We start from the raw sequence: 19,112 nt of genomic DNA, 5'->3' as shown, positions 1-19,112 counted from the left end.
GGGATTGGCTGTGGTGTGTGAGCTCATTGTTTTGGTGGGGACTAAACTCTCTTCAGTGCTTGACTGTGTACATTATGGCATCGTTCCCTGGAGAGGAATATACCTCCACTTCATTCACCTGACCAGGTATTTCCTCAAACGGATGTTCTTGCTCCCATGAAGCAGTGGTAACCTTACTTACGGCTTATTTACTAGATTTGTAGGTTAAGATTATAGGTTTACTGGCTTTCTGTCAGTGTAGTTCTGTGTTCTGTATGTTGTATTGCCTGTAAATCAGTTCTTGGAGGTTATACAGTAAAAAGCCTGTAATCATAGTGTGGAGTTGTGGAGTTGCAGTAGCAGTGTACTGTACAGACAGGGTGGAAATGACAAGCTTCAGGCCATTCCGTTTTACTGGACATCAATTACAGCGCACTTCTCTGAAAATGAACTCGGCACTCTTGAGTTTCGGCCTTCGATTTTCCAGCATATAGCAGTGGATGAGTCTGTTTTGCTGCTTTGGGTCCCCGCTTTGGCTGTCCTTAGCTGCCTTGGCACCTGTTGCATCACGAGACGAGGAGATGAGTAGTAGTGGAAATCCACGGCTACAGGATTTGAGAAGCTGCCAGATTTAGACAGGGCTGTAGTGCGGCATTACTGCTGCTCAGCGAGGAAAGCCCTGCACTGTTCTGCGTTACACTCTGGTTATTGGTGGAAAATGTGACTCTCTGAATACTGGCGTGTGTCGTTGTTAAGGTGAGGTGTTAGGTTGGAGACGTTAAAGCAGCATTATGTGGGAATTGGTATTTCTGGCTCCTAGGCTCCCCCTATGTTTTGCATGTCATGCATTTCTGGACAAGCTGAGAGATCCAGAACTCAGCTTTTTATGGTGTCATGTTTTCTACAGGGACGGATAAACACACTTGGAGGAGAACACTAACTGCCAATTCTGTTCTACACTAACTAGCATAACACTATATTATGAGCAAAGAAGAAGGCCTTTCTACCCAAACGGAAAGATTGGGGCCAGTTGTTAGGCAGCTTAGACAGCTGCGCCACTCAGGGAGCCCATGTTTTGTTTTGTTTTTATATATGATGAGATTGAATGATAATGTAAACTGCTGATTATCCTCTACAAAATCAGCTGTGACAGTGACCACATGTCACTTGCTTTGTTCTTTGATGGTGATATAATTACTGTATAATTACTGACTGGTCAGGTTTCTAGTAGTACTGAATTTTTTGTGTTGATGATACTTGAGCGCTGGCCCTGTCGCCAGGAGTTTGCCCGTTCAGTCCTTGATGATGCCACAGCCATCTGTAGCCAGGAGTCCTGAAGAGTGTAACTGGCCTCAGGCTGTCTGGGTGGAGAGCAGGGCTCTCCCTCTCCCCCATCACTTAAACCGCTTGCCTTTGTAGCGCGTGCAGGAGGCAAACGGTGCAATGCGGAAATCGCAGTGTTTTGTTCATAGCATATTGAAGATGAACAAGGCTACCGATTCGTCCATAATAATGATATCAATACGCCCACTGTGAATTGTCCAGAAAATTACCCGCTCTGCCATTACATGGGCTCACCTGTACATTACCCGGACTTATGTGCACTTTTTTTACTGTGATGCTAGCCAATGATGTACTGGCAAACTGGCAAGCTGGCACCCTTCTTCTGACCAAGCCCACCCATTTAACTGATGGGTGTTTAGTGATGAGGGGCATTTGGAAGTTTCTCCTCTAGCCCTGAATGTGGAAATACAGTTCTGAACATTGCTGCAGTTAAATGCACTAGAATGTGCTCTGAAGCTGACAGATGTAGGTTAACATCGGGCCTGTTATGAGAATAGTGTAGAAAGGTGTGGGTGTGTGGGTGTGTGGGTGGTGTGCAGTGGGTTCTGGCAGGGTTTGGGGTGCCCTGTTATCAGTAAGCCTGTTTGTGATTATGGTGGCACTTCCTTTTGTGTCCCGTCCGTCTGACTCCATTCAGTTATTTAGCCGGGCTCACGGCTGGCCTCTGCGCCGCATGCAGGCGGCTGGGGCTACCGAACGAACAAGCGGTGACTCAGTTAATGAAGAATTTGCTCCGCCCACAACCGCTTTCATGTGCAGCAGCTGCCGCGAAGTTTACAGAACCGCTCCGTTCAAGATACAGAAGTACAGAAGGGGTGTCCACAAATATTTGGACATGTAATGTATTATGTCGCAGTGATGTCTAAATTTTGTGGACACGTCCTCTAATGAATTTTAAACTAATTAACATGCATCCAATGCTGACACAGCTTATCTAGTCCCTGTAGAGAAGTACGGCCAATAGAATAGGACTCTCTGGAGCAGATTAACATGAACCTATAGGCACCATGCTGCCTAATGCTAGGCGTGGGCTATATAGGTATAAAGCCCTCCAACATTAAGCTATGGAGCAGTGAAAGAACTGCGTTCTCTGGAATGATGGTGGTACTCCATTCAATACTTTTGGGATGAGTTGGGTGGGGAGGTAAAGTCGGGTGATGATCATCATCCAACATCTTGACCTTTTTTTTAATACCCTTGATTTAGGAAGATACAGTAAATAAGCAGGTGTCCCAATACTTTTGTCCTGTGTAGTATATCTCATAATTACAATATACTGTGTGTCATAATGTTTCTCATACAATAATGTCCTTATAGGGAACTTAAGGAAATTGCTGTGGTATTCTGAAAGGCCCCCCCCCCTCGAAGGGATGTTTTACCTGTGTCCAGGTAAAGTCCAGGTAAATATTAAATATGGAAAATTCTAATTCTTGCTGAGGTCTCACAATTAGGTCACATAAACATGGGATTATAGTGCACCGTGAGAGAGAGTGTAATCCTTATATGACTCATACCGGACATTTACTAAGCCCTTCACTCAGTCTTTACTCAGAACCCACCCAGACGCCCCCGCTAATAGTTGAATCTTTAGTCACTTGCAGCACAATGGAAGCCTACCTCTCTGGACCCAACACTGTTTCTGAGCCATCAGCCAATCAGAGAAGCAAATTATGCCACTTGTTATGACTGGACATTACATTGCCTCCTTGTTGCTCGAGCTAAATCTCCATAATCCCCCAAGGAAATCTCCTTTTGACTAGGACACACACACACATACTGTCAGACACCCACTCAGAGAGTTTGCCCCTGGTATGGGGGAGGTGGGGGTGAAGGGGGTGTGTCCTAGGTGGAGCTTTGTTGTTTTTTTTTTGCGTGACTGTGTGCATGCATGTGTGTGTAAGCGTAGGAGGAGGCTGAGGGTAGGAGGCGGGGGTCGATGGTCTCCATTGGTCAATGGGTTGTTCAGTTGTCTTGAGGTATTGTCCCTAGTGTGGGGAGGCCCTGGCGGTAATGTCTTTAAGATTCCAGGCTCCAGGAGGCTCCATTGTGTTGATGCAGTTCTTTCAAAGCGTGAGAGGTGCTCTGGCTGGGAAAGTCATCTTCAGCTAGTGCTTCATTTACGGGAACTACAGCAGGTCCCATTTGAAAAGGAATCTAAGCATGGGCCTGTTTCTACTTTTACTGCAGGAAACAGGTGAGTGGTTGGGGGTGTCTGAAAGTCACTGAATGGTTAATGTTGGTCCTGTGTATGGCTATACCTGCCGTCTTGAAAACTGCTGGGGATGTTGAGTAGGTTGTGGTGACAGTTGGCATTGCTTCATGTCTGAGATTCACCAAATACTGTGGTACGTTTAGGCTCATCCTCCACGCTGCAAAACTTACAGCAGCTCGGTCAGTTATACTTGTATTCACTTGTTCATTTGAGTGTGTCAGTGCTAGTCAAAGGTTTGGACTTTAAAACATTTAGGGTGACCTTTTTTTTTTTTAGTAAAGAGGACACCGGGGACACAAGGGTATCCGCCAGAGTGAGGATTTTGTGGTTGTAGGGGGTTTAAGTAGGCCTAAATTGTAGGTTGCTGCATGGGTTAAGAGGTATTTCCACACATACACACACACTGCCACAGTCCTAAAATTTAGACCTACTTAAAACTGGCCCCTCCAGCCACAACATCCTATCTACGGTGGATATCTGTTGGTAATACATAGTTTATATATATATATATATAGTTTTTTTTACCCCCTATATTTAGTTTTTACTCATATACACACTCTCTCTCTCTCTCTCTCTCTCTGTCTGTACACACACACACACACACACACATATATATATATATATATATATATATATAATTGTGTGTGTACAGAGACATAATAAATATATTATATATACATATATATTTTATATATGTGTTTCTTCTATGGGATTTGTAAGAGTGTATAACTTATATCAGACTGTTATTTATAAATATAAATTATATAAATATAAATATATTAGATTTATAAATATATATAAAATATATGATTGGGCCTGTTAAAAACTTACTTGTTTTATTGGTAAATAATTGTGCAGAATTAAAAAAAGAAATTATATGGATGTATAATGACTGGATTTAGGCCAGGATATAAAACAAAATATAACATTTTGGACAAAACCTATAAGCTTAGTCTTCAGCTTTATTTTACTTCTTTTGACAAATGTGCTTTCCTACCTGAAAAGTGTCTGAGAAGCCCTAAGAAGGATCTGTATAAGCAGTTTTCCTTTCATTTGCATTCGTATAGTGGCCCTTAAACCAAAATTAGCTCACCTACTTACTCCACCAGCTGGACTGCTGTTAAGTGACGTCTTTCACACCCTTTGAATGAGTTGGCTGGGCCTGCAGAAGTGAGGTGATACATGTAGAATACACATCCCTTCCATGTTTACTGTAACTCAAGGTAACATGAGTTAGAGTAGGTTAGGACAAGCCTGGATCATTTGACTGACAACGGAAGCACTGCATAACCCTTGCACTGTTATGTAATAGAATAGTAATGGAGCTGGAAATTTTAGAAATTAATGGAAAGGAATTTTCTAGACTGGCAGCAGCTTGGAAAGAACGAGACACTCACGTTAGTGCAGATTTAAAGGGCTAATCTCCCATTAAAGACATGCAGTCTCTTCTGTAGCACTGTAGCCATATGGTGGCTTGACCCTTGTAGATCTCAAGGCACTGTATGCTCAGTACAGCACGTCTGAGTGGGTCTAAATGCTACGGTAAGAGATTATAAAAAAAACAACAGTCCATCTTTGTGAAAGCCGTCATTTACACTTGCTATCTCTCACTGCTCTAGGTTGTGTTTTCAGGAGTTTTTTTTTTTTTTTATAGAAAGAAGGTCACAGAAGTGTCAACCTCATGTGTCTCATGTGTGACTCAGTTAGCCTACCGGTTTAGCCTGGAGACGTTGTTTTGCATCTACACTGTATGTGTCAGCACTGTAGTCTTAAAAGGCCAGAGCACACAGACCACATAGTCTAAGACAAAGGGCAACATTACAACATCGGCAGTTTTTAAGAATGGTCTGAAGAATAACTGTCCGTGACACAGTGGTCAAACAACACCCGGCAAAAGTGGGGGATGATGAAGACCTGTATATTTTAAGCCACATTCAGGTTGGATTACATTTACATGGGATCCTGGGTAATTCCCTTTTTCACAAAAGCTCCTTTTTGAGTTTATTCCCATCCGGATCGGTCATGACTGTGGTTTTCTCAGACTGAATACATACTGTCTGCTAAGCTTCAAGGCCCGTCTGTATTTTTCCAGGCAGTCGCCTGACATCAGAAGATGCTGCACGCCATATTTAGCTAGTCTCCGAGCGCCCGTATCAGAGCTCCTCCAGTGGATATTAAAAGTGCTCTGGATCGCTTAAGAAAACAGGAACATGAGGACAAACCTGGTTTATCTTCCTCAAACGGATTCTGGAGCAGCACCACCAGCTTTATTGAGCAATATCGATGTCTTAGCTTAGCATTGCTAAGGTAACTAGGAAAGCGTGAACTATCCATCACGTACATGTCCATCGGCACATGGTCGGTGTGCTCTGACCTTCATAATAATAGTGACCGTTCTTTTTACATTGGGTTGTTGGACCAGGCCAGACATCTCTGAGACAGGGAATCATTTATCACTAGGCCAAACGTGTTGAGAAGTTGAAAAGTACACCTGACTGAGCATGTCCTCCTCCTCCTTGCTATACAGGAAGATGAAAATGGTGGATATTGTAACACAAACAATGCCCGCAGAGAGTGACATTCACGTGGCCAGGAGCTTTCTAACGAAGATTTTGCGAAGTTCTATGAGGTATTGTAACAGTAACAGTTGAGACCACCACCCCACCCCACCCCCACCCCCCCGGTTCTCCTTCCAGCAATCCCCATTCCCATGATTCTGTGTTGAATACTGTTTACTGTTTCCTCCCCTGCTATACAATACAGCATCTCTTGGTGTCTTAGCTGTGCCTAGCCGTGCTGTTCACCTGCAGACAAGGAATTGCTTATCCTTATATCTGATTGCTGTCATGCTGTCATTGTCTTTGGTTCCCATCAGAGTGCTCGTAATTCACGTGGTGGTTGGTGTTTCTAACAGCGATCGGGCAGCCTGCTCGGTTTTCTGTGAAGTGGCATTACTGTGTTGAGATTGGTTGATTCTGTCTAATGTGGGGTTTAATCTCCTTCTTTGTCTTGCATGCTTCTCAGGAAGAATCGGTTTAAAGGGTACGTATGCTGCAAATCAAGAGGGGTTTGGTCAGTAATTGGCCTGGGTCATGTGATTTTAGAGGCTCAAATCTGTAGACATTGCAGACATCAGATATGCATTCGGAGACTGATCATCAGGGTCAGGGTCAGCCACTGTCTTCGCACCCTACTGGCATGCTTCATAGTGTTGGGTTGTGTCTTCGAACCGATGTTCTCTGTTTTGTTGACCCTTTTAGGAGGAATGAACCTTTTTGCAGACCCCACTCTTGGCACTCTTCCAAAGTGTCTGAGAATCCCCCGGAGGGGCGCGAGTCGGACCCCGCTGCTGCACTCGAACCTATCTGGCAGACAAAGTATGATCCAGGGTGAGGTCATGCACCTTGTCGATCATTGTGACCCATGTTGACTGACATACACTATATGGACAAAAGTATTGGGACGCACCTCTTAATCCCTGAATTCAGGCATATCATTCAGTCCTATTGCTATAGGTGTATAAAATCAAGCCCCTAGTCAATCAGCCTGCCTTTACACTCGTTAATGAAAGAATGGGTGGGTCTCTAAAGAGCTCCCTGAATTCCAACATGGTTCTGTAATAGGAGCCACCCCTGCAACAACTAGTCAGCTGGTGAAATTGCTTCCCATAGCAACTCAGCCGAGAAGTGGAATACCACATAAAGTTGCAGAGTGGGGCATAAAAGTGGCCAACGCTCTCCAAAAGGCTCCAGAGCTGCAAAGTAGGACCATCTTCATATTAATGCCTGTGGATTTAGAATAGGATGTCATAAAAGCTCCTGTAGGTGTAATGTGTAGGTGTCCCAATACTTTTGTCCATATTGCGCACCTTGAATATAAAATGTTTATTACCAAAATTTCTATCTCTGTCTCCAGTTCACCCTCAAATGACTTCACCAATTGTTGGGGCCAGACAAATCTGCGACAGGTGTCCTGCAAATTTAGCTCAGTGGGAAATATGGAAGGTCTAGAGCGCTCCTCTAACAAGACGCAGATTGCTGCAGACCAGTCATTGGCTGTGAAGGGCCTGTGTAAACACGACTCGTCATATAGCACGCCTGACCAGAATTCGTCAAGGAGCAGTAGCACCCCAACAGACTGCATGTTTTATCGGGGCAGTCCTAGCGAAAGGCACAGGTACCTGCAGATCCCGGTCAGTAACGGTGGTCGGGTCAGCCCTAGGATAGAGGACCAGACGAGCTCCAGGTTCTCCTCCTCAGGAAGGTTGAATCTTAACCCCGTGTGGCACGTTCCGGAGAAGTCTTCAGCTGCCCACTCTCCACCCCCACCTCCTCCACCTTTACGGAGTGACAGTTTTGCTGCAACTAAAATTCATGAAAAGGGACTAGTCATCCCATACCCACATGGACCTCCTGCGTATTCCCATCAGAAATCCCACAGCAAGGGTGCAGACAGGCAGTTTGACAATCACCACGTCAGCGAACGAGGACCCGATTCACGGCGCAGCTACAACCCGCCCTCTAAGAAAGATTTCCTTCACGCGTACCTTTCTCCGGAGGACTACAACCCTAATCAGCTTAATCCAAGCAAGCTCTTCTCTTTGTCGAGCACTGATGTGAGGCAAGGCCAAAACCCTTTTGCCTGTCAGCCTCAACATCAGCGACAGCGCAGTGATGAGAGTCCCTTCTATCTACATCCTGGCAACACTTCTGCACCCAAGACACAGACCGTTGGCACCTATTATCGCAGTCTGCAGCACCTGCCCACTAATGCCGGAGCCCAGAACCAAACCAGAAGCTCCACAGCATCTCTGTCTGCGTCTACCGCAGCTCCGGACAACAGCCCTGAAGGAATGGCACATTTCCGCTACTATTGCATCACTGCCCAGCAGCCTACACAGGAGGTATCAGAAGGAATGGTGGAGGATGGATGGCAGCCAGAATCTGAGACTACCCAGGCTGTTAGCGATTGGAATTCTCAAAAGGCCATAAAAGCTAAGTACCCGCCGCTTTACCAGGCAGCATCTGAACACAAAAACTCGAGTAATGAGTTCTGCAAACAGATTGTCAGTCCTCCTGCATTGGAAGCTACCTCTCCAGGAGTTGGTCCCATGATGGTGAAGTCCGGCTCTGGGGAGAAAGAGAGGGAAAATCCATGGAAGAAAGATGTAGGAATTGCTGAGAACCTGCAGAACAAGCATGTACTGAACCACCAGGCAGATCAGAGAAGCTGTGCCACCACAGCACAGCGAAATGCCCCGAAGGACCCATGGATAACCAAGAATGAACACAAGATCTGCCCACAGAAGACGCCACTGTTGCACTCTTTAGCTCAGGAGAGTAAGATTCTAGCTAACAGTACCATGGTGGCAACTAATGGAGGCGCCTTGCAAGAAGCACCAGATCCTTCAAGTGGCAAGCTGGGAAGGCGAAGTGACCGGTATGCCACCACCCTGCGTAATGAGATCCAAGAGAAGAGAGCTCAGCTTCAAAAGAGCCGGAGTGCTGCTGCCTTGAGTTGCCCTGGCGAAACCGATGAGGATGCTGGGGTCTGGAAGTCCACAGAAACGTCTACATCCTCATCGGATGGCTCATTTTCAAACACATACAAGGACCACTTGAAGGAGGCCCAAGCCAGGGTCCTGCAAGCTACGTCGTTCAAAAGGAGAGATCTGGAACTGCCTGAAGCCATTTCTGGCCTGCCATCTGTAAAAGCAGATTCCGCATACGGACAGGTTTCCCGTATCGGCAGCCGGAAGCGTTTTCCCATGGACAAGAGAGTGCATTCTTTCTCAGAACCTGACAAGATCAATGAAGTAGGAGTGGAGGAAAAAAGCCCACACCAAGCATCTGTTGGTTCATTTGTAGATAGATGCAAGTTCTTTGAAGGAGCTTCCAGACCGGCCTTCTCCAAACCTATCCCGAAGAAGTCCCATCTTAGCCCCAGTGAGGAGATCAGTGGCGGCGGGAAAAATCAGGTCGCCTTCTCAGGAGGTGAAAATGATCAAAAGTTCCCCTCCAAACAGCAACCGGGGGCAAATAAAAGTGCCACAGCAGCTGAGGAGCAACAGCGGTTGGGCACGTTTGCGGAGTATGAAGCAACCTGGAACTTGCAAAAGAAGCTGACGGAAGGTAGAACATCCAGCAGGTATCGCTCCGCAGAGAACATCTTGGATTCAGGGACTGAGGAACGCAACAGCTCAGTGTGTATCCATGAACGGTCCAGATCATCACCTTCAGCAGACTTCTATGGTGGAGTAAGTTGACTTTTTTATACATCGGGATGAAAAAAAAAATTATATTACATAAATAAGATCATTTTTCTCCACTCTTGGAGAACTACAGCCTCCTGACTGGTCAATTTCCTCACTTTTCTGAAGTGGTTTAAGAAAGGTGAGCCACCCTGCTCACTAATAATTATGGTGATACTGAAATCGTCTGATTGTGTTACAGGTCAATCTGCCAGCTGAGAAGTGCGTAGTGGAGCTTCATCCAGAAAGCAAACTGGACCAGCAGGAGCTTCAAATTGCCAGGTTAGACTCTTTTCACTTTCCCTCAGCTCCTGCTTAGCCAGTCACTGGCGCTGAATACACTGTACACTGTAACATTCCTTGCATTTCCAGCCATCTAGGTCAGCGAACCTCATGAAGATAAACTTAGCACCAGAACAGGGATCAGCAGTTTCAGACTGTTATTGTGTCGTTCCAAGGTTTTCGTCACAGACCTCACCGGTGTTTACGCGTGTCTTCGCCTTCATCTCATCTCGGAAATTTCTGTTCAGATTTTGTTCGTTGATCTTTTCCTTGACAACACGATAGTTTAACGCATAGCTGGCAAGTGCCAGATACACAGTCTCCCCTGCCATGTGCATGAGCATGAACGCCCCTTGTTGCTGATTGGCTGTACAGAGCCAGGGCTAAGTATGAACACCGAACTGTTTCCCAGCACGGAGAGCGGAGAGCTAGTGAACCGCAAGGAAAGACAGCACCTTTGAAAGTCTCCAGGTGTGTGCTGTTAGGGAGGGGCCAAGGCTACTATGAGGGCTGGACCATTGTTCCTCCCGCCTCCTCACAGCCACAATACATAGTTCTCTGGGTGTACATCTGCCCAAGGGCCTTGACACCTGATCATCTTTTAAAACCAGATTCATACTGTAGTACAGGAAGCACCCTAACGTTTGCATTATCTTCTACATTTTACCATGTATGGTAGTCTTCCTCTTTCTGGGTTAAACTGACTACCCTGTCTTTGTCCAGACCCATTAAAAGTGATTGATATCTGAGCATGTGTTCAGTATTGCTGGCATGGCAACACAGACTCCCATTTACACAAGTCCAGACAATAGCAGGCTGGAAATATGACTGGTGATGAGCGTGTCAGTTTAGCCACTTAAAGCTGCTCAGATTACCAGAGATAGGGAGTTTTCAGCTCCACCCAGACTGCAGTGTAAAGCCACTCTGTTCCGTCTCTGTCATGGAGAGAAGAATCTGGTAGACCACAAGAAGCTACTGTCACTGATGTTCCATCAACATCCATCCAGCACCTGGTTTATCTAAGCAATCCCTGCATTTATATAATTGTATATGCTTTTTGTGTTTCTTAGGACGCCTGAACACGGACATCGGCAGCTCAACATTTCCGAGCCTCTGGATTTAAGCTCAGGAAGCGATCCTGAATACAAAGACATATCCGCGCCTCTCCACTCCACCCACACCACCAAAGCGTCCATCCCGCTACCTCCATACCCTCATCACCTCCATCTGCAAGACCCTGTGCTTGAGCAACTGCTTCCTCCCAACAACACGGCGCCACAAAAGCCTGCACATCCCAGAGAGGATGTATCTGTTCACCCGAAAACCACATGCCCGTCAAACTCCCTGGAAGCCCTCCCAAGCTTGGGTCACTCCCTGGAGATAGACCCACATCCTGCTGCAGTACCAGGGCCTGAGTGGAGGCCGGAAAATGACAACCCATTCTCTACTGCGGCTCCTCCAGCCGCTCCTTATTCCGCTTCCCCAGCACGTTGGATTGCTGAGGTGGCCTCGGTGCCCTCAGAGTTTTCACTCCAGAAGCTGACTGATGAGAATCCGGCCTGCATGCAGCACGAAGATCTTCTTGGGTAACTAATCAGTAAAATCAAATTTACTTTAAACCACATATAGTCGAGCAGTCGAGACATGCTTTGGTGGCCAAAGTTCAAAGCTTCTTACGTTCCACCTCAATGTATTTGAAATAAAGCTAGCATGATCTGAGGCTTTAGTTCAAGGGGTGGATGATGGGAAAGGAAGAAAACGGAGAAGAGAAATAAGGATACATGATTTAAAGCGTACATCTGTCAAACATGGTGGAGGCACTATTAGTACATGGCTGCCAATGGAATTGAGTCACTGGTGTTTATTGGTGGTGTGAATGCTGATAGAAGTAGCAGGATGGATTCTGGAATGTATAGAGCTGCACTCACTGCTGATTCAGTCAAATGCTGCAAAACAAATGAATAATCAGCATTCACACCACCAAGCAACCCAAGGAAAAGCCTGTGAAAATGGAGGATTCATGGAAAAATGGCTGTAGTTCCTAAAAGATTAATGCAATATTTTTGTTAAACCCTTTGAATTAACTCCTTCAATCCTGTACATAGACCCTCGCTTCGGTTCTTCACTCTCATAATTGTAATACTCTCATAATTAACATCAGTTTCAAAGACCCTAAAATAAAACTCTGTGGGACTCCACACAAAATGCCCAACTTTATATATATAATAAACCTTGGGTTTGAAAGGTTAAAGCTGAAAGTCTATACATCCTTAATGATCTAAATTGCTTCATTTCAGTTGAGTACTGTAGGTACATCCACTGAGGTGGTGTACAGTGGCAAAATTACAAAAATTTGAATATTTATGGACCCGTCATTAAATTCTGCCCATTTTGAATCTCTATAAGCGTATGTGACTAAAGTGCAAAACGAAAGAAGCAAACCTGGGACAGCAAACATGTCTTGGCTGATTAACTACATGTTGAAGAATGGTTCTATGTAATCCTAGGGGTTCTTTGACTCACAACACTGGTTGACCCCTTTTCAGTGCTAGATAGAACCAATTTGTAAAAGCTTTTTTGCTGAACCCTATATAAGAGGTTTTCCACTACAGAAAATAACCATTTGACCAGGCAAAGAAGCATTTAAGCATAATGTGTCGTGTGTGTATATATATATTAAGTGATGCTGGTTTCACTAACCGTGGACCTGTCTCCCGACACAGTAACACGATGGAGAATACTTCACAGCCGAGCAGCATTGTGAAGAATGTCCCTACACTGGTCGCCCTTGAAAGTAACTCTGAGACAGAAATCAGGCCTTTTCTGGCACAAAGGGAGGTGCCCAGAGGCCCAGAGGGGACGGCTAACCACCAGCTATGCCGACCATGCTCCCCAGAGCAGACCAACTCCCTGTCCCATGACTCCATTTACCAGGGGCCACATAGAGACACTGAGTCCAGTGCTTCAGAGGTACAGTCTGTTGTTGGCGCCACGTCGGGGGACACAGAGTCAGCGCGGCTAAGGCCCGTTTCCTCTGGGCACTCTGAGGAGGATGAGAAGAGAGAGGAGCTAGCCAGAGACATCATGGGAAAGGATAAGAGTCTGGTGGACATATTGGATCAGAGTAAAATGAAGACCACCATGGACCTGATGGAAGGCATTTACCCGCAGGGGGAGCAGATTCTAGAGGGGGCACAGCAAAGGAAAAAGTGTGGGCCAAAGCAGACATCTCCCAAAACTACACAGGAGAGGTGAGCATAACATTCTCTCATAACATTCAGAGTCATAAACATACACACACCCACTTACAGTCAGTTGCAGTGATCCCACTGCCAGTGATCATGATTGGCCACAGCTGGTAGCTTTTCTGTCCCCATATAATAAGGGTTTGTTTGAAGGCACTCATTGGCTCATTGGAGCTCAGTGCAGATCTGATAAGGATGATCATAGATTTACACAAGTCAGGAATGTTTCCTGTCATCAGCAGCCAGAGTCTGAGGGAGCACAATTGGCCTCGCTCTGTCTGGGTGGGTAGATGGCTCTCTTGCTTTTTTCCCCCGTCACTTTAGTGTGATGCTGGCCTGAATGGATGTCTGCTTTCCTCCCAGTGCGTTAGTTGCCCGGTGATGTTTCAAAAGAGGCGTGGCTGGTTGTGCACGTGTCAGAAGAGGTATGCGTCAGTCCTCAACCTTCCAGTGTCGGGAGCATTACATATTATACGAGAGAGTACTAATGAGTGGGATGGGTAATTGGGGTGACCATACTTAGTTAGCTGGGTTAGGGGCAGAAACAGTGGTCCCGGGGTGGCTGGAAAGTACAAATGTTCTCTTGGAGATCCATTTGGAGATGCATTTAGTCCTTTAGTCTTTAAAGCTCAGTAGTAATTGCATTTTTTCATGTGAGAAAGTATGTAAAAAGCCATGTAACACTTTAGTAGATTTTACTTGAAGTAATAACGGTGGCAGCCAAGTATTTCTTGGCCAGTGGGCCTAAATGGGTCAGCACCTAGATCCACATTTGAAGAAAGCCTTTTGTTTTTCTGAATTCACAAGGAAAGCTTTTCCAACACTGTCCTCTGCTGGTGGAAAACTGTATGGTAATGAAGGATATACTGTAGATAGACTCAGTCATATGGCTTCTTATTGCTTGCAGAAGAATGGACGAAAGCATGGCTGCCACGGTCTCCCTGGTGACTAGTTCCTCCTACTACAGCACATCAGCACCCAAAGCCGAGCTGCTGATTAAGATGAAGGACATGCAGGAACAGATGAAAGAACAGGACTCTGAAGATGAACTGGACGTTGACCTGTCCAGCAAAAAGGTACGCAGGGGCATGTAGACCTAATTTTTTATGTATATTGTTCAGTTAATTTACCAAATATCTGCTGTTCTAATGTCCCTGTATTAATCTGACCTATGAACCCTAATGCAACCCATCTGCGTTGTCCCAATCGCACCTTGCAGCAAGAGCTGATCGACAGCCTGAGCAAGAAACTACAGGTGTTGCGTGAGGCCAGAGAGAGTCTGCAGGAGGACATGCAGGACAACAATGCCCTTGGTGAGGAGGTGGAGGCCACGGTGCAGGCTGTGTGCAAGCCTAACGAGCTGGACAAGTTCCGCATGTTCGTCGGAGACCTGGATAAAGTGGTCAGCCTATTGCTATCCTTGTCAGGCAGGCTAGCGCGTGTGGAGAACGCCCTCAACAGCCTTGAGGAGGGCGCCTCAGCCGACGAGAAGGTATGGCGAAAAGTTATTCACCTCAGATGTAGCCTGTAAAATGAGATGTGTCTGGTGTCCAAAGCCCATACCATACATTACCGTGTACCCTAGTTTGGACCTAGTCCCTTCGTTCCTGTGAAGGGTGATGATAAAGCTACAGCAGGCATTTTACACAATTATATGCTTCCAACTTGGTGGAAACAGTTTGGGCAAGGCCCTTTCTTGTCCCTGTATAACTGTTCCCAACTGTGCCCAAAGCAAAGTCCATAATGACATGGTTTGCCCAGTTTGGCATGGAAGGACTCCAGTGATCGGCACAGAGCCCTGAGCTCAGCTCCATTGAACACCTTTGAGATAAACTGCAAACCAGGCCTTCTCATCCAACAGCGGTGCCTGACCACACAGATTCTCTTTTGACTGACAGACACACTCCAAAATCTTGTGAAGGGGCTTTCCAGGAGAGTGTAGGCTGCTGTAGCCGCAGAGGGGAACCAAGTCCATAATAATGCCTTTGAATGGTTTTGGGATGGGATGTTCTAAAAATTCAGGTACAATCTGGTCAGGTACAATCTGACACTGTCTGTCATACCATTGACTATAACAGTGGGTGATGAGGTGAGCCATGTGGTAAGTGAGGGATTATGTAGGCAATTAGTTAGCATAGTGCTAATTACTACTTGCTACACCAAACATGTCTTGGCTTAGTGTACATCAGGTATCCATATACATGTGGGCGAAGCATCTGAGGCTAAGTCTACTTGCTGTTGGCCAGTTGTTCCTCTGTTCTTGTTCCTTCTAAACAACTGCCTGTCTCATACTTGCAGCGCACCCTCGTGGAGAAACGGAAGCTGCTGATTCGCCAACATGAAGATGCCAAAGAGCTGAAGGAGAACCTGGACCGGAGGGAGCGCCTGGTCTACGACATCCTGGCCAGCCACCTGAGCGAAGAGCACCTGGCGGACTACCAGCACTTTGTGAAGATGAAATCAGCCCTCATCATCGAGCAGCGTAAGCTTGAGGACAGGATTAAGTTGGGAGAGGAACAGCTCAAGTGTCTGAAGGACAGCCTGCCTTTGGAACAGAGACTGCGCTACTGAACTCTGGAACACTTGCTGAACCTGGGCTGCACAATGTGAAGCGTTTGTTGGTCAATTTTGCTATATTTGCCCTTGCAGTGCTGATCTGCAGAAGGCTGCAGTATGCAAATTTGACCTCTAAGCACCAATGTACTATGATGTGCTGTGAGCATCTTGACCCGCTGCAGAGGCAAGGGCTGTTTGAGGCCTTCACATGATTCAGCGAAAAATGTGTGGTTGGAGCGAACTACTTTTTGTGCATGGAAAGTGTAGCAGCCACTTCGCAAACAATCCCCTTGGAAGTTTACTGGATGTGGACAAACCCTGGGTTTTCCCTGGATTACACAAGTAGTGGAAAATGAGCAGGTATTCAGTAAAGCAATAGCCAGCGCAGTCATAGGAGTCATACTCTGAAGAACAGCATGACAAAGTGACAAGTGAACTCATCCAAAATATAGTCAGTATGTCTGAAATGTCTCATTTGGAGGCTTTTATGTGATGATTCATTTCTGGATGTTTAATCTAGAGAAACTAAATGTTGCTTAAAATTATGCAAAATTATCTGTCTCATCTCTACAATGACTTAAAACAAGCATAAGAATATATATATATATATATATAATTTTACAACACTGCAAAAATGATGCTGGTATATTTATTGGCAAGTGAAACCATCTTAATAGTAGTCTTAATATCTAAATTTCAACATGAAATATCAATCCTGATTTGAGTAACTGGAAACCTAGGGACGATAGGCTTACTGAGTAAGAGCAAGAGTGTGTATGTGTGTAAGTGTGTGTGTGAGGCATGGGAGAGTGAAAATAGGGCCTTTATCTTTTTGCTGTTTTAAAGACAGAATGCTTGTTTTACAACACTATCAAAGGTAAAGGTATTTGTCACTGTACAGTGAAATGTGTCCTTTGCATTTAACCCATCAGTGGTAGTAAACACACAAGAGAGCTAGGGGCAGTGAATACACACACACCCAGAGCGGTGGGCCGCCAACTCCAGCAGCCAGAGAGGGTAAAGGCAGCTTGCCCAGAAATCAAACCCACAACCCTGTTATCAATAGCCCGGCGCTCTAACCACTGAGCCAACACTGCCCCAAGTTAAAATGAGATATTTCAACAAAATTCAGGACGATTTCACTTGCCAGTGTGAAGAATCTCAGAATGAGAAATAGATAGAGAACTGAGTTGTTGCTTGAGCTCTCTAACAAACCGTGAGGCTTATAAGACTAACCTGAGATACTGCATGCTGATGGATAGCTGATGAACGTCTACATGCTGAAGTGTGATCGGATTACCTTTGTTCTCACGCACATCAATCCGAAAACTCATCTCAGGTCTGGTCATTTTCAGTGTTCCTCTCAGTATTCCTCCCAGCTGCATAATCGACTCCGACTGGCTCTGTAAATAAAATTCTGTTGTTTTTTGCTCGGGAGGCTGTTCACTTCAACCACTTTTCTCCTCAAGAGACTCCTAAACCCAGAGGTGGTGCATTTGTACTCTGTTAATTAATTTATTTTTTTAGAGCGAGAATCCTAAATGTACTGTTTAGGCTTCATTTGAACACACTTTTAGTAAACTGTCCATTCCTAATATAATAGTGTTTCTGCACTATGCAAGTGTATCATCCTGTTTGTAAACGAAGACGGTTCTGCGCTGTTACGTTGGAGCAGTTGAACTGTTTGCAGCTAATATATAATCCTAAGCCTTGACCGTCTTGAGCTGAGACAATGCTACAGATCTGAAAATCCCTAAAGGCTTCCACAAAGACTGTAAAGTTATTGAACTGTTTTGAGTAGAGTGTGATTTGGTTCCCTTTTGGCTGGAGTCCAGATTCCCCAGAATTTCTTCAAAGCTTCCTGGAATAAAGATAATTTCCTACAAGGCTTTAAGGGCCAGGGGGTGGGACCAAGACACTGTTTAACCACAACTACAATGCCCTGGATCTCAGAAGAGCTTTATTTGAGCTCCTGACGCCCAGGCACTGTCCTCCCTATGTTAATGTGAATGAGAGCAACGAACAGTAAGAGCAGTAAACTGTAAGTTCTGAAACATGCAGTGTGCTTCTACCACAGCGACGGCATTAAAGTGGTGAAGAGGTAAAAGGACCCAATAAATGCAGCTTGTCTTCTTTTTCTTCTTCCAACCATGTTTTTATCAAAACTGCAGGATAGGGGGACATTACGGTGCCCTTATTAAGGCTATTCAGGCCAGAAACCAGTAAGTAATTGGCTGCTGTTGGCTATGTTATTTGTATTTGCATTTTTAGAGCACTGTTTTGGGAGTTATATTGTTTGCACATCATCATTTATTGATGTAAGACTTCCAGCTAGAGCTTTGATAAGACAGTGTAATGAGGGGATATCTAATGTGTGTCGTTAAAGAGGAATTCCACATGTTTTTTCAATCTTTTTGTGGTTTTATGTGAAACATAAATATTTAGAAACTTACTGGTTCCAAGGTAAGCAGGAAAGCTATATCTACAACCCAGCTCTAGCCATTTACCTCATTAGACCCCACTCACAAAGCTACATTACTAGCATCATTAACATCAGTTCCATAGGCCCCAAAATAGAACCCTGTGGGAAATATACTATACCAAATGAGTTCACAAGTTCACGATAGATTAGATCGATTAGGATTAATAACTGAGTAATACATTGATGGCATAAGGGGTTAATACTAAAACTCCACCAGTGGGCCAACATGTGTCTTCTAAGTTGTAAGTTTAATTTTGATGATAAAAAAATTGGTAAACATTCATTGATCTGAAAAAAAAGAAACTACTTCCATGAATTATTTGAAAAAGTATACACCAATTGGCCACTTCATTAAAACCACCTCCTTGTTTTTACACTCATTATCCATTAGATGAGCTCCACTTCCCATATAGGAGCACTTAGTAGTTTATTAGTAGTTTATTTAGTATAATTTCAGACTGTAGTCTATCTGCTTCTTCATGCTTTGTCAGACTCCTTTTACCCTGTTCTTTAATGCTCAGGACCCCACAGGACTGACCACCACAGAGCATGTAATATTTGGATGTCGGGTCATTCTCAGCACTGCAGTGATACTGCCATTGTGGTGGTGTGTTAGTGTGTGTTGCCCTGGTACGAGTAGCGGATCAGAAACAGCAGGGCTGCTGGAGGGTTTAAACACTCACTGTCCACTCTATTAGACACTCCTACCTAGCTGGTCCACCCTGTAGAGACAGAGGCTCTGTTCTGTTGCTTCACATTTTG

General features: G+C 45.1%; 1 protein-coding gene across 2 annotated transcripts in view; it reads left to right on the top strand.

Annotated features, from left to right (window-relative positions):
* shroom2b (shroom family member 2b) overlaps window positions 1-17,468 on the top strand; it is a 33,228-nt gene extending 15,760 nt beyond the window's left edge. The window contains exons 4-11 of one of the 2 annotated variants that reach the window (XM_072660217.1): window positions 6,796-6,924; window positions 7,451-9,791; window positions 9,988-10,067; window positions 11,138-11,653; window positions 12,791-13,318; window positions 14,220-14,388; window positions 14,532-14,804; window positions 15,611-17,468. In XM_072660217.1, the coding sequence (XP_072516318.1) occupies window positions 6,796-6,924; window positions 7,451-9,791; window positions 9,988-10,067; window positions 11,138-11,653; window positions 12,791-13,318; window positions 14,220-14,388; window positions 14,532-14,804; window positions 15,611-15,883 (4,309 nt within the window). In that variant the 3' untranslated portion in view covers window positions 15,884-17,468. Of the gene's footprint in view, window positions 1-6,795; window positions 6,925-7,450; window positions 9,792-9,987; window positions 10,068-11,137; window positions 11,654-12,790; window positions 13,319-13,675; window positions 13,726-14,219; window positions 14,389-14,531; window positions 14,805-15,610 lie in introns of those variants that run through there. The other variant, XM_072660218.1, reaches the window with a different exon arrangement.
* The last annotated feature ends 1,644 nt before the right edge of the window (window positions 17,469-19,112 follow it).

This window comes from Salminus brasiliensis, chromosome 17, assembly GCF_030463535.1.
Source record: "Salminus brasiliensis chromosome 17, fSalBra1.hap2, whole genome shotgun sequence".
NCBI classification, from domain to species: domain Eukaryota; kingdom Metazoa; phylum Chordata; class Actinopteri; order Characiformes; family Bryconidae; genus Salminus; species Salminus brasiliensis.
The sequence above is the reverse complement of the archived record's forward strand: the minus strand, read 5'-3'. Positions and strand labels throughout refer to the sequence as shown.